The sequence below is a fragment of the Anabas testudineus genome, chromosome 3, assembly GCF_900324465.2.
Source record: "Anabas testudineus chromosome 3, fAnaTes1.2, whole genome shotgun sequence".
In the NCBI taxonomy this organism is placed as follows: Eukaryota; Metazoa; Chordata; class Actinopteri; order Anabantiformes; family Anabantidae; genus Anabas; species Anabas testudineus.
Genome location: NC_046612.1, coordinates 23,572,285 through 23,587,849, shown reverse-complemented (window position 1 = coordinate 23,587,849; position 15,565 = coordinate 23,572,285). Strand labels below are relative to the sequence as shown.

At 41.6% G+C, this 15,565-nt stretch overlaps 1 protein-coding gene across 1 annotated transcript in view; it reads left to right on the top strand.

The window, feature by feature from the left end:
* Positions 1-15,234, top strand: part of cdh8 (cadherin 8) — an 87,811-nt gene extending 72,577 nt beyond the window's left edge. The window contains exons 8-12 of the mRNA XM_026377557.1: positions 3,586-3,722; positions 6,285-6,406; positions 7,141-7,258; positions 12,730-12,981; positions 13,170-15,234. Of these exons, the coding sequence (XP_026233342.1) occupies positions 3,586-3,722; positions 6,285-6,406; positions 7,141-7,258; positions 12,730-12,981; positions 13,170-13,663 (1,123 nt within the window). The 3' untranslated portion in view covers positions 13,664-15,234. The remainder of the gene's footprint in view (positions 1-3,585; positions 3,723-6,284; positions 6,407-7,140; positions 7,259-12,729; positions 12,982-13,169) is intronic.
* Positions 15,235-15,565: the final 331 nt, after the last annotated feature.

Sequence of the window (15,565 nt, the reverse complement as noted above, 5' to 3'; positions counted from 1 at the left end):
AGATGGCTCTGAAATGAGTTTGAATTTAATGTCAGGGAGGCACAGACTTTTCTATTCTGAACTACTGTTGTTTGTTTTGTTTTGGGGTTATTTTGTTTTTGCTATTTATATTTACTTTGCAGCCTCCAACAGTATCACCCTTCCAGTAACCAGCATGAATAAGATGTAGTGCTAAAACACAACTAGTCAGCATTCAGGGGACGACAAAAATTAGTTCTACATCTGTGATCGTCCCAGTGGAATTACTGACCTAATAACAAGCAGGAATGCCACAGAGGCATTTTGTTCTGAGTGGTGGAAAAATAAATTATTTGTTCTCGATCTTTTCACCTCTTTTCTTTCAGGCCTTCTGGACGGGCTCTTTGATGTGCACATTCACGAACATTCACTCTGTAACTGAGGTGACCCAGCATTGCAACTGTCATACATACACGTGTGAAAAAGACACAAGCAGCAGTGTACACTAAACGTTTCCACAGTAGCTGACCCTTTAGACCTTGCAGTAGTACTAAGCCACTGTAATCCTACATGTCATTATAACAGCACATACTGTCGGCTGATACAGTAAGTAACAAACTTACCAAAAGAGGTAAAGCACAACACGAAGGAGCGTTCTGACTTTTCTCTAGCTGACTTTAACTACAGAAACACTACTTTCCAAAATGCAAGTAGATTTAAAATACCTTTGTAAATGCTGATTTTGTCCAAAGTACCTCACATTTGTCCCATATTGCAAGCAGTAGATCTACTTGGGATTACATTTGATGCAGCAGTACAGTAAACCAGGCACCAGGTTGTGGCATAAGCGATGCTTAGAAATATGTGTTCACTGTTATACAGGTGATGATTTTACATTTTACAATGATCACCATGATGGAAAAAATGCTTGTGTACATCACGTCATCAACAAGGAAGTTGCTGTACTGCAATTTGGCCACTAGGCCAAATGCTGCACTACCTCCACCATCTGTTTCGTCACCAATTCAACTAAGCTTATATTTTCCCTGTACGCACTATGACATCAAGCCAGCATTTTCCGAATCACAAACTCTGCAGGCCATTTTGGAAAAAACGTTGTTTGAATGGAATTAGGGTGAAAAGCCAAAGCAGCATACTGCAGCCACATGACCAGTGCACAGGGTCCAATGGATGAATTGCCTCAGTGAGTATGTTGCTTGATTCATGAAAGGTTTCACAGTCTCTGCTCAGCATCTGATACGTCTTAACTGGAGAAAATTGCTTGACACACATTATGTGATTGATAGTTAGCAAGACCAAATAAAGTCACTGTGGCTGGAGAGACATACGACGGCCACCTGCAGGAAGTCAAACAGAGAGAAATGTCCAGGTCATATTTGATTGATAGGTGATGTGTGTGTGTGTGTGTGTGTGTGGAGGTCTGACGTTAATGAACACAAAAACCGTAGATGAATGGAAAATGGAATAACAATGTGGCGGATTAGAACTCATAGTTATGCTTTTTATCCACAGAACTGCTCCTGACGTTGACGCATTTTGATTTTTCTGAGCTTTATCATGTTTGTTTTACACAGAGCCTGGATATTTCTGGATGTCTGTTGCATCAGTCACAAGAGAGCTGCTCTGCTGCGAAATATCTGACACATGCAGCCTCTATGCGATGTTTAACTGTTAGACTAAGGTCAGTCCTGCGCCGTTTAAAGACCCGTGAAAAGAAAGGCACAGTTGAAATCAGTACGTGCATACGTGAGTGTGCGCGCGCGCGGAGTCGCACGTGAACGCATTTGAACACATTCCCACATCACACTCTGGAAAACTGCGCACATATAATGCTGGATATGATTTTTTTTTATTTTTTTTATTTGCTTTTAATTCTTTTCACATCACGTTGTCAGTTTGAGTGACAGGTGGCAGAACATTTCAGGGTCTGTCTCCTCGCTTCCACGTGAGGCTGTCAGAGTTTGACTGCGATCCACTCAGTCTGCAGGAGAGAGGCTGCTCCCAGGTGGTTTGCTGCTGTCTGCCTGTCTTGAAAGTGCTCTGCGTCTGCAGGGCAGGAGAGAAAGAGAAGAGGGAGGGTGGTGGTGGGGAGATAGGGTCCTCATGGACCTCTCCCAGCCCGGCGTCTAGAGGATTTTACACCATTTCATCTCAAAAATGGAAATGTCACGGCTCGGTACATCTTCCCAACAATTGGAATCTGGGCCAGTGGTTTATTTATTTAATTTCCCTCCATTCTTGTATAAGCAGGATCCTCCTTCATATAAACTGCTGTTGTTGTGACTTTGTCTTTGCCTCTTTCTCTCTCTAAGTCTCTTTCCATCTTTCCGTATCCTATCCTTTCTCTCTCTCTCTCCCCTCTTTCTCATATATGAACTGCAGGGTTCCTGCCAACAGGTCTGCACTGATAGGGATGAGCGGTTCCACTGCGAGACCCAGGGTTAGGAAGGAAGGGAGACGGGGTGAGCAGGGCGCCTGGTGACTGAGGGATCACTGTCTGGGGAAGGGGGTGTGGAAAAAATTGGATAGGGGGATTGGATTAGGAAGAGCTTGAGACCCAGCTGGATGGAAAAGAAAAAAAAAATACTTTTTGACTGTTAGTGAGTAAGAGGAGGGGGAGAGCTTGTGAGGGAGGATGTGAGAGTGAGACAGTGAGAGAAAGGAACAGGGACACTTTGTCCTGGAGGTATGGAAATACTTGTAATTAGCTCATGTGAATCACCGCGGCCTTGTGTTTTGGGTGAGTAGGATGTTTATGACAGTCACACATAATGGCAAATGAAACGTGTGAAACCAAAGATGACCCATAATGACAGATTCTTTTTTAGTCAGTTTTGTGTGGGCTCGTCCCAAAAATTGGCGCCGCGCGCGTTGCAACATGAAAGAGCGATTTCACAGCTTCAAGTGGCATCGGAAAATTCTCTTTTATGTGCATTCCAATTTCATACCCGCTGCTGAGCTTTTTGTTTTTGTTTTTTTTTGTTTTTTTCGGGATAGTTTTGTGTCTTGCCACTGTATTTTTAAGAGTGGCAAAAAGTCAGTGTGTCACATTCAGGGTCACTGGGAAAAAGAACATTCTCTTCACAAAAAACCTAAACATGGTGAGTGGATTCATATTAAAACAACTCGTTGTTGTTAATATCCTACAAGGTCACACATAACAAGCCGGGCACTAGTCCTTACCATTACATCTATTATCCCCCCTCCACCCCCCTCTGTCTTGTTGGAACTTGTTTGTGACACTATGCTGTCCTAACTCATTAATAAAAAGCCTTTGGGAGCTATTGCATGTTGACAGATCCCAAACAGGGTTAACAACACCCCATCTCTTATTCTGACATAACATGTGCTAATGGTCTTTTTAGCAGGACAGCGCCGTTGTTGTGATCAAGGGAAGGGCTCCTCGAACCGTGTTGTGCTTTTCTGCTGCTCGTGCGAAGGCTTTAGTTATTCCTCAGATGATAATTATTGATTTCCTATTGCTGTAATGTGCATGAATCTGCAGGTTTCTCCTGATGGGGATGGCTTTGTTAACCACAACACAACAGGGCCTGTGAAAGTGCCGCCGCTGAGAGTTTTTGGCTCACATTTCCCGTGACTTTGCAGGTACTTCATTGATCGTCACACGGACCTGGAGAGGCAGTTCAACATCAATGTGGACGACGGGAAGATCACGCTGGCCAAACCGCTGGACCGAGAGACGGACATGTGGCACAACATCACAGTAACCGCCACAGAAGTCAGTAAGTGACCCTTTCCGACTCTGTTTTCTGACCCTGCTGTGCAGGTTGTGCCTCATGAATTGTAATGTCCTGTTCAAATTCAGCATACTATTAGACATTTATTGGCACGCCAAACAGAGAGCTGCAAGGAGACACGTACAGTATCTTTTCTTTTCTTTTTTGTTGTTCTTCTTCCGAGCAGCTTCAAAGGTTGTCTGTGTCAAAGGAATCGCTGACCTGGTACACACAATCCTCTGTTCAACAGTATAGTGCTTTGTAAACCACAGCTTTTAATCGCTCTGAGAGTATGGCACAAACAATTAGCATTTGAATCCACAGAGGCATTAAATACGTTAATTTGCTGAGTTTTGATTGAATTAAACAGCTCAGTAGTCAATTTGTGGAAGTGCAAGAACATTAAGACGTATCAAATAAACAGTTTTAAAGACATGCTCCAGAGTGGATTGCTCCAACGCCAGCATCCATTACAGATTAAAGAACATCTGCGAACCGCAAAACTCACTGACTACGTAGAAAATCTTGCCGGCAGAGCTACAAACAGCTCAAACCATATGTAAGGCTTTATTTGCATACAGATTGTTTCAGGGGGGCTGTATGTTGTGATAAAGCTTAATGTACCCCTTAAAGCAATTGGAATAGAAATTTACACAGCTTGTAACTTTTTTTTTTCCTGTCCTCTTCCGCTCTATCTCTCTCCTCCTCTTCTCTGTCTCATCCTCTATCTGCCCCTTTCTTTGCTTAATCAAAGGAAACACACATTAATTGTCAGAATAAATGAAAGCCCAAACACTGTCATAATGTTTTGGCCGTGCAGTACAGACAAATCCCACCATTATAGCAGCCCCGTTGGAGGAATTGAATGTGTCTCATTTGATAAGCCGGTTGCCTTGTCATGTCTTGCACCCATACATTTAAAGCGAGTTTTCATGCCTCCTGGCAAAGTAACTGTGGTTTGAGATAGTGGCATCTCTGAGAACACCTAATAGGAATTTGCCAAAATAAATATGGCAGTTTTGCTATTCTTCACGGATGGGGAGGGGAAGCCGATGTCTTCTCTGGCGTGAAGAGGAATAGATGTGTTCCCAGTTCTATCCCGATGCCATTTGCTACCCAAACGGAGGCGCGTTCTGCTGCCTCGCACCAGTTGACATCTGACTAATCAGATTCTATTCCCTGTCTGCTGCGGGGAGAATGTCACTTTTTTTAGGAGGGAGGGAGCTCTGTCTCCTTCTCTCCATATGCCCTAATCCATCCAATATCATTGTCCATCAGTCAATTTCCACTCTCCTCACTGTTTACCTGTTTTTCTACTTGTGTCCAGGACTGCTGGAGGCTTTCAATTTCTGGGTCATCTTGTCTGTTGCTCCAATTGTAGGTTTTATTTAAAAATGAATAATTAAAGAAGCAAAGGCGGTAAAAGGTGTCTGTTTGGAAAAATAAGGCCTACTATAATTTCATGCTCTTGTGTTGCAATTGATTGCTTTTGTAATACCAGGTAAAAGTGAGACTATGTAACTTTGAAAAGAGGAATTATCATAAGCTTTCTCTTACAAATGAAAAGATGAATGCATAATCAGTAAAATGCAGCTTAGTTCATGTTTTACTTTCAGGGTTTTTGCTTTTAAAGCTTCACTGTAAGCTTATGGTAGCTAACATTAACTAATGCATACTTTAGAGAGATTCCATCAAACTGATTAATGAGCACATTGGCTGACAATTTATTACTTTTTTTCTGATAGTATCTTTAAAGCAGTTGGCTCAAGAAAATCGAAACCAATGAATGGAGGCAAATTCAGTGTAGTTACCACAATAGCCGCTGTTAGTCTTGCTTTAACAGTTTTAAATCAACCATTTTATAATTTCGCACTTTTTTTTTTTATTTCACACTAAATAAAACAATTTAAATTGAAACAACTTTGATAAAAGGAGATAAAAATCCTCAAGTCCTCACTTGCTATTGGCCAGTGAGACAGCCCTCTTGGGGCCACATTAATAGATAATTGCTTTAAAAGTTGGCATTTGCAGCACTTATTAATAAATACAACCATTCTCAGGGCCACTCGAAAGGGACTGTCAATTACGAGTGATGAATAATTCCAATCAAAAACTAATCTAATTAAACTGCCTTTTATTGTCTTTTCAGACTTCAGTTACCAATGACTCATTAATATGCATATTTGAACCCTCATGTTTTAAACATTACACTGTACAGGGGATTTTCAAAAGCACTTTGAATGGGGATTTTTTTTTTTCTTTTCTGTTGCCTAGAATCCTGTTTTGCATCGCTGATACCAGCTGAAATGTAGATTGATGTGGCTTATCATGTGTCCTCCCATCGGCTCAGGAAATGAAGGGAGAAATAAAGATGGAAAATAAAGGAAATTAAAACTAGGTTATAGAATTTACGTGGGATTTCATGCAAAACCATGTTCTTTTATTGTTGTTTTATATTTTCCACATCGTCTTTTCTTCTGTCTTTTGCCTCATGTTTTTATTCTCCTCTTTCTATCTATCTATCTATCTATCTGTCTATCTATCTATCTATCTTTAACTGTGTATTAGGAAATCACAGTCAGATATCAAGGGCAATTGTGGCCATCAGAGTAATGGACATCAACGACAACGCCCCTGAGTTTGCCACCGAATATGAGGCCTTCCTGTGTGAAAATGGAAAGCCTGGGCAGGTAAGGAATAAAGTGACCCATTCATCAATCCGGTGATCTATCACTTTCTTTCTGTCTCTGCCTTTATTTCTCTCTCTTTCCCTCCCCTCTAATGATTGGCCACAGTGAATTATAGCCTATTTATTTCACTGAGAAACTACAGAGGTGGGAGTACGGTCTTTTTTCCCTGAAACAGTCCTCCCTTGACACAGTGTGTGCGGAGCAAAGGGGAAATGAGAGCAGTCAGGATTGATCAGAGTGGATCATAATTCAAGACTTTCTTTCATGTCCTCCTCCAGATGGCACAATGCTTCCCCCAGCCAAAAATCCTGAACAAGTACTTAGCATTCTCCTTCTCATCAGTCGACCTCATTCAGGGAACCTGCATACATACAATAGGGAGCTTTATTGAAAGGAGAAGGGGAAAAAAAGCAAACTGAAGAAGAGGAAACTGTCCTGTAGGGCCTGAATTCTAATTTCCAATCAATCATAAAGACATACAGCTTGATAAGACCTATGATGACAGATTAACAGATAGAGCTAGGAGCCTGAAAGTGTGCCAGACTAGACAGGACTTCATTGATAATAATCTCAAGCTCCAGGAATGAATAGGGTATATATTTCATCAGGTGTGATCCAGCCAGTATTACACTGAGGCAATCTGCTGTGGCAAAAACAGAGTAATGAATAGGCTGCCTCCTCTAATGGCTTTGAGCCCTCCTCTGTATAGCTTCACGTCTCTCTTTTCAACACAGGTGATCCAGACTGTCAGCGCAGTGGACAAAGACGACCCAATCCAGGGCCACTACTTTGACTACCGTCTAGTCCCAGAGATGCTCAACAACCCAAACTTTACCATCAAAAACAACCAAGGTGAGAGACTAAAGAGCGCTCGAGTGGGAACATTTCTGTGGCAGAATGACTGAAGTTTCTGTAAATTTCTCCAATGGCTTTCCAGTCTAATTCCTAACCCGCAGCATGTTAGCCATACTGGAGATGAAATCTGGTGGATCAGTGTAGCTCACAATTAGCAGATGTGAAATTGTCTGGACACCAGCTTCTTTTTACTCCCCAGTGCGTTTTGAGGGAAACTAAATGAATGGTATCCAAATGGCTTTTCCTGGTAGTCTTGCAGCTCAATGTACGATGACTTCCTAGGAGCTGTTGCAGTGTGGCAGATGGTACTAAATTTATTTGCTAAATACTCTGATTGGTTTATTTGCTGTTTTTCCCATCTTTATTCAGTTCCTCTTTTCCTGCAATCCCCTCCATACCCGGCTCTGAACAGGCTGTGCTCACAATGATGTTGGGTAATGTTTTCAGCTTGGGGCAAAAATTCTTCATATGGCACTAGCCTTCTGTTTCCATGCAGGGGCTGCAGGCTAACTTCCTCTGATGGAAGAAAGAGTCCATAAAAATCAGGTCATCTAGCCATCTTTTGACAAAAATAAAAAACCTTTTACTTTACTTTTTTGAGACAGGTACATTAGAAGACAGGAAGAGATGAAATACCCATGTAATAATCAGAGGCAGAGGAAAGATATCTTTGGATATCTATGCTTCTCATGATACATTAAGCAACAATTTAAAATATATATTTTTTCTTATCACATATGTGATAAAATTCCTCCCAGAAAACTGAGTCAGAAATAAAGGAGCTCTTTAACAGGCACAGATTCACTGCTAAATACTCGGTCTTAACTGTGGATCAACGTCAAAGTGTATAAAACATGCAGGTTCCTGAACCCTGCCTTTTCGTTCAGAGGAGATTTAATAGTTTCTTAAGATGATGTAACAGATAAAACCCCCTCTAGAAATGTTTCACCAGTACAAGCACATCTTAGTGTTACTTCAAATAGCAAAAACACCCTACATTTTCCCCTCACTTACCTGAATTTAAAGAAAAATATGTGTTGTGATTCAGTTGTATGTATTGCACACAGCCCCAACCACTTATCTGTGGTGCTGCTAATTCCGAACAGAGAAACGAAGCCCATCGCGCCATATCCCCGAGCACTTCACTGACTATTTCTATCTGAATCTGCAGCTGTGGGAGACACTTCAGTGAAGAGCGTCAGGCTCCTGTATGCCTCTGTGTGCTGCTTTTGTTTGCGATGATAAATCTAATTGTAGGGATTGCGTAGTGAAGAGGTTAGGGGTTGCCCACAGTGGGGAAAATGGGTTGTGACCAGCTGTGTACAAGATATCAAGCACTGACAACACTTTGTTCAGGAAGAGAGGTTGCAACACAGCAGAACATTTCACTCCAAAATGTAAAGTTGAGCTCATTAGTAATAAAATGCACCCTTGCTTAGTTTAGTATGCTCAAAGGCTGCAGTTAGATCCATAAATAATGGAATGATAATACGTTTTTTTGGCATTTGGCCTCTGTACACCATCACACTGAGTTTAAAATTAAACCAATCAAGATGTCACAGATGTCAAGACTTTTGGCTTTAATTCAAGGGGTTTGACAAAACTGTGGTATTACTGTAGCGGCATGTAGCTGAGTTAGTAGAGTAGTTGTCCATAAACCACAGGGTGAGTGGTTCGACACCTGTAGCTCCAAACAAAAATTTGTATGTAGTAGCATGTGTCATTATATAATTTTTTTTATAGTATTTTAATGCACACACACCCATTTTGAGGGTTCATAAATATTGGAAGGATAATGATAATGACTGACAGGTAATTGCATGGCCAAGTGTGGACAGTTCCACCCTTGTGTCTCAGCTGCAGACAGAGCATCCACAGGCTCTCATCCTCGTTTCTGGGGCCTGTAATCACCCTCCCCAGCTTCACTCAGTATGTAAATTGCCACACAAGGGACAATAAAACTCTGGACGTACTATATGTAAATGTTAGAACCGCATACGCCTCTAACCCCCTCCCTCCTCTTGGCCGCTCTGATCACAGTGTTATTCAGGTGCTTCCCTCTTACATTCCAGTGGTGAAAAAACAGTCACCACAGTTCAGAGAATTGAAGATCTAGACAGAGGAGGCACGTGAGCAGTTGAGGGACATTCTCTGCAGCCCACATTGGGAAGGAGATTGACAGTCTCACACACTGTATCACGGACTACACTAAACTTCTGTGTGGAAAACACTGTGACAGGAGTGTATGGTGTTTTCCCAACAACAAGCCCTGGGTGAGCCCTGAGCCACACAGCAGGTTGGCCCTGTGGAAGCCCTCCTGTGTGGTTACAGCTGAGCTGAAGGCCCTGCTGAATGAGAAGAGGAGGGTTTTCTTCTCAGGGGACAAGGAGGAGCTGAGGAGAGTGCAGCGGGAGCTGAAGTACAAGATCAGGAGGCGCAAGGTCAGCTGCAGGAAAAAGCTGGAAGAGCGCCTGGAGCAGAACAATGTCTGTGATGTGTGGAGGGGACTGAAATACATCTTGGGCCATGGAAAAGGTGGGGATGGTCACCAGGTCACTGGAGACCAGGCCTTGGAAAATTAACTGAATCTGTTTTTCAATAGATTTGATTCTGCCCACTGAACTACTACAGACACGTTGCCTTAACTTCTCACCTGATGAAGACCATGGAGAGGATTGGTCACCTTTGTGCTCAGCACTGGACCCGCTGCAGTTTACATATCAATCTGGTATCGGCAGCTCGGCCTGGATGACCATATATGACAATAAAGTGAATGACCACAGAAATCTGTGCATGGTGAAGCAGAACAATTTTACAACATTTAGTCAAAGTCAAGAACACTTTTGCTGAGGTAGACATGTCATTGTCATATTCTACAGTCAAGAAACGCTCTATGAATGTAAATACAGAGGCTTCACAACAAGGTGCAAAACACAAGTAAGGCTCAAGAACAGAACAGCCCAATTAGACTTGCCAGAAAACACCTAAAATAGCCAAACCAGTCCTGGAATAAGATGAACCAAGACTAACCAGAATGATAGGAAGAGAAATAGAAAACTGAAAGAACTGCCAGTGGGACAAAGTAACTGGTGTTTATTGATGACTTGGCTGCTGATAAATGTATCAGGAGCTCCCAGTAAAGCAGGTGTGTGTATAAAAATAGCTGTAATTCTTGAATGGTTAATGCCACAGTTTTGTTAAAGCCCTTGCACTAAGTGCACAGTTATTTATGAACCTAACTGTATATCCTAACTTTGACCTGCTATGTTACCCGCACCTTGTGATGGCCTAATGTTGCCATAGACGGTAAAAGCTACAAAACAATACAATTAGCCCAACTGAATTTGATCTCATGTCAGCACCCCCGCCCCACAGTGCTGTAAACTAGCCCCAGCTTGGGCATCTCATGTATTGCCATACATTTGAGTCACAGAGTTAACTCGCCAATGACTCTGAAAATCAATTGGTGGTGAACTTTCCTAAATCCAGACAGTTGTTTTACAACACCTACTGAATTTCTGAAGGTGTTTCTCAAACCCTCATAAACTCTTCTGTCGAAACTCATCTATTTTGCTGCACAAAAATTGCATTTTTAATAAGTCTCTCAGGTAGTACAACTTTTGAAATCATCTGATCCGCTGGGAGAATCGACATCAGCATTGTGATTGGTTTTGTCCTTGTTCTTCAATAAGAATTCCTTAGTTTGTAAGTTACATTTATCATTTACTGATGCAAGCTTGCCTGTGTCAGGGCCCAGCCAGGCAAGTTGTCAGTCAAACATGAACTCCAGCCTTCCTTTTCAGAGCCAAAAGAAGATTTCGGATATATATCTACTAAATTCCTCTTTTTTTTCTCCCTTTAAGCAATGCGGTAAAAACTGTGACTGCATAAAAAGATTTTTAAGATTTCAGTTGGACTGCAGCAGCTACACTGTATAGCAGGTTGAATATATTATAAATAAGTAAGACAGGATAAATTAATTCCTGTCTGTGTTGTAGGATGAAATACTGCACTATTTCCATATTACATTTACAATAACACCGGCATGCATGTGATACTGTCACCTTACTTACAGCCACTAGTTCTGTCTAGACAACACTGGACCCACCAACATCGCCGTGCCTTTTTGCTTCTTCCCGTCCTTTGTTATTATGAAGCATTTATATCCTGCTCCTTTAGTGTTCATGAATGTTATGTAGCTTCTCACATAATCTTATGAGACTTCACAAGTTCAGAAAGTTTCCAGATTGTTAATGTCACTTCTACTGTCACTACTGTCATTTGAAGCCTCCTACATATTAAGTTATTTATAGCAAAACCTTAATTCAAATGAGCCACCGCTTTTGTTATGGTGATGATTAATATTTATTATACACCGTGTTGTCGTCACAATCCGTCAGTCGCTAGATTAAACACTGTTAATGTGCCCTAATATATAAAAGATTAAAAGAAAAAAAATATTTTTTTTTACAACTGTTCCGCCTGTTTGAAGGTTATCTGCACAGCTGTCTTTCTCTTTGAGTAGCAGTCTCCTTCTGTGGATGGCCTGACGGGCAGGAAATGTTCACTTCTATTTTTACCATCAATAGTTGCCAAGAAAATAAAAATGACCTGTATACAGGAACAAGACCTCATGGTTTATTAAAGTATAGTAGATGTTTGCATACCACTATGCAGTGCTGAGTGATCCGAATGAAGTTGGACATGTCGGCGCTTGCAAAGCAGAGCGTACCACTTTGTGACGCCACTCGTAAGAAAATAAATCTGAGCATATGTACACATCAATTACAGATTGTGCAAAGCAAATAATTCTATCATGAAGCATTCCATCTTTTGATTAAGTTTGCTCTGTCAACGCAGATGTTTCAACATGGCCCGTCTCTCTATAGTGTATGTCGACAGATCTGCTTTCCCCCTCCTCTTCAGTGCACACTCAAGCGGAGAGCCAAAGGTTAGACTATCAGAAATTCTTGTACGTTTTCCATAAGATCAGCAGGAGAAGATTCTTATGGGAATGCAAGTGTTTGATAATGTGAGCAGGGTAAGGAGAGCCAGCTAATGAGCAGACAGCTTCACAGAAGTGTCATCAAAGAGCAGCTGGCACCTTTCTGGGTCGACATGTGCCATCTTCTAAGTCAGTGTCGCCTGCCGCGGTCCCTTCATTTCCTCAGCTTTCAAAGGAGGGGGACAGCAAACTCGGGCTTGCCTTCCTTTAGAATTCCCCAATTGGACTGTCGAGAGAAAGGAAGGTGGCTGAAATCCATCTGCAGCACTGGAATGTGAGAACGCTAAAAAGCCTAGTGACGATTGATGTGAAATTAGTTTACCCTCATGCTGCACTGATCTTCACACAATTTAATAATAGAACTTCAGTCTGTCGCCAGCATGAATAATAATGGGTTTTTCACACATCTTTGCAAAAGTAAAAAAAAAAAAAAATCATCTCTGGCTTTACCTCCCTCTGACAGACAATTCAATCAGTGTTCTAGCCAAGCATGATACCTTCCGACGACAGAAACAGGAGATGTATTTCCTGCCAATCATTGTGACGGACAATGGGAATCCACCAATGAGCAGCACCAACACTTTGACCATCCGAGTGTGTGGGTGCAGCAAGGACGGCATTGTGCAGTCCTGCAACGTGGAGGCCTACGTCTTACCCATCGGCCTCAGCATGGGAGCGCTCATCGCCATCCTGGCCTGCATTATACTGCTTTTAGGTGAGGTGTTTGTTTTTAATATTGTAACACTGTTACCTTGAAATGATTATACAGACATGCAAGAAAACTTTTATAACCTGTCCTTTGTGAATGATGTTATTTTACCTGACTGAAAATCCAGTAGTCAAAGCTTGACCTCGACTTCTTTGTGTCTCTCTTCCATTTCTTCTGTCTTTTTTTTCTGACAGTAATAGTAGTTCTATTTGTGACCCTGAGGAGACATAAGAATGAGCCTCTGATCATTAAGGATGACGAGGATGTGAGGGAGAATATTATCCGTTACGATGACGAGGGAGGCGGCGAGGAGGACACGGAGGCGTTCGACATCGCCACGCTGCAGAACCCAGACGGCATCAACGGTTACTTGCCACGTAAAGACATCAAGCCCGACTTGCAGTTCATGCCCAGGGCAGGCCAGCACTCGGGCCCAAATGGCGTGGATGTCGACGAATTCATCAACGTCCGACTCCACGAAGCAGATAATGATCCCACAGCTCCACCTTATGACTCCATCCAGATCTATGGATACGAGGGCCGGGGATCCATTGCCGGCTCCCTCAGCTCACTGGAGACAGCATCTTCAGACTCGGACCAGAACTATGACTATCTCAGAGAGTGGGGTCCACGCTTCAGAAGACTTGGGGAGCTCTACTCTGTGGGCGAGAGTGACCGCGAGACCTGACCTTTGGTTTGTTAGAAAAAAAAAGACCTTTCAGATTTTTTTTTTCTGTTCACATACTTCTGTATTAAACGCTAGGGGGTTTGCTGGCTTTTAGAAACAGGTGTTTAAAAAGAAAAAAACAGTTAACAAATAAAGGAGGCCACCTTTTTGTATTCTTCTTAGAGTGAGGTATAGCAGTCATCCACTACGTCAAGCGCATTGTAATTGTTGAGCCAAACAATGTCTTTCTTAGGAGATCTATGATTCTTGTGGAGTGTAACTTAGATTCCATTGTGGAGTGTCTAGCAGTATTTTGGGTGTTAGTCATTTGCTGTGACTGCCAGTAGCAGAAAAGCCCTGGGATTGCTGGTAGTAACCCAGCGCAAGGAAATAATGGATATTGCTTGGTTCTCTGAAGCTTGAGCGGACATCATACTCCACGCTCCATGGACAGCAGGCTGGACTAGAGAAGCTGCAGAGGGACTCTTGTTTCATGTCTCCCGAAGCCGTCCAGCTGATCGGTGATGCGAAACAAACTGACAATGAAAAAGCAATATACGGTCTACATTACAATGATGAATGTATGTATGATTTGAAAAACACAAAAAGACAACCGAGTATTGGCTTTAAGGTGAATTTGTTATCATTTGATATGTACTCTGGTGGCCACATTTATAAACTATCTAAAGCCCAGAAAGGCTTGCTTTATACAACTCTTTGTATTTACACGCTACTGTGTTACTAGCCTATAAAAGACTGAGGTGAGGACAAAAAAGAGAAATGTAGAAACTCTGAGGCCTTCTTTTTACAGAAGCAACATTAAATACAATTGTAATCTACTGTTTTTTGACAAGAGACGTGTTGATCCTTCATTATTGTTCTATGAGTTTTTGTATATCTGTTCTTAAATCATTCTTTTTCTGTGCTGACAATTTAAAGTGAGTGTGTTTAGATTATTTCACATTCAGCTGTTTTTTCAACCACTTGAACACTATACCATAGCAGCCAAACTATATCATGAATTTACTGCAGTTGAAGACATAGGCTTGATGTAAGTGGGCAAAAAAGAGCTCTAACAATCCAGATGGTCTAATTAATTGGGACTGTAGGAACAGGACCTTTCTGGCACACGCTAATTCTATGTAAAACCATATGTCATAATACATTCTGAGGTACGACCAGTGACCATCTGAGCACAATGCTCCAATTGAAACCTGAGAAACCTGAACATGAAATCTCCTTTAGGAAATGCAAGTAAAATAAAAAGATCCAGACCATGTGCATATTGTGCTTACACTGTATGATATCAATAAAAAAGACTTGTACTGTACATAGAGTTACTGCTAACGTCATTAGCTTTCAACGAGGTGGTAGGTTTTGTCTCTGCACGTTAGCTCTTGCACATAATGAGAATTTCAATGGCACTACAGCTGCGTGCATACTCAGTTTGTACTGATCCAGTATTATGGCAGTTGTCGGTAGACTAAACAATATATATTGAATAGTCCTACATGCAGATCATATTTTCTACTGTGCTTTAATGCTTATAAATGTGTATGTTCAATTATTTACTCCCTGTATTGTAATCTAAGATACCCTGTATTGTTTCCTACTTTGTGAAATATATTTTTATAAATACTGCTGAATTGGTGTGGTTTTCTTGTGAGATGGAACAAGTTGCAGACAGAATACTAACACCGCTAGAGGGATATTTCATCAACTTTATTCAAGAGTCAGTTAAATCATTATGAGAAGTACTGTATAATGTCTTTTGTGGCTCTGTGGGGAGCTTTCCAAAGTTAGTGATAATCACTTTGGTCACCTCAAAAACTCCAGAATACCATTCCCATTCCTGCTGCTCCTTTTATTATTTTATTTGATGTATTTGAGTACAATTCTACTGTAGCCTGTAAATTTACTACC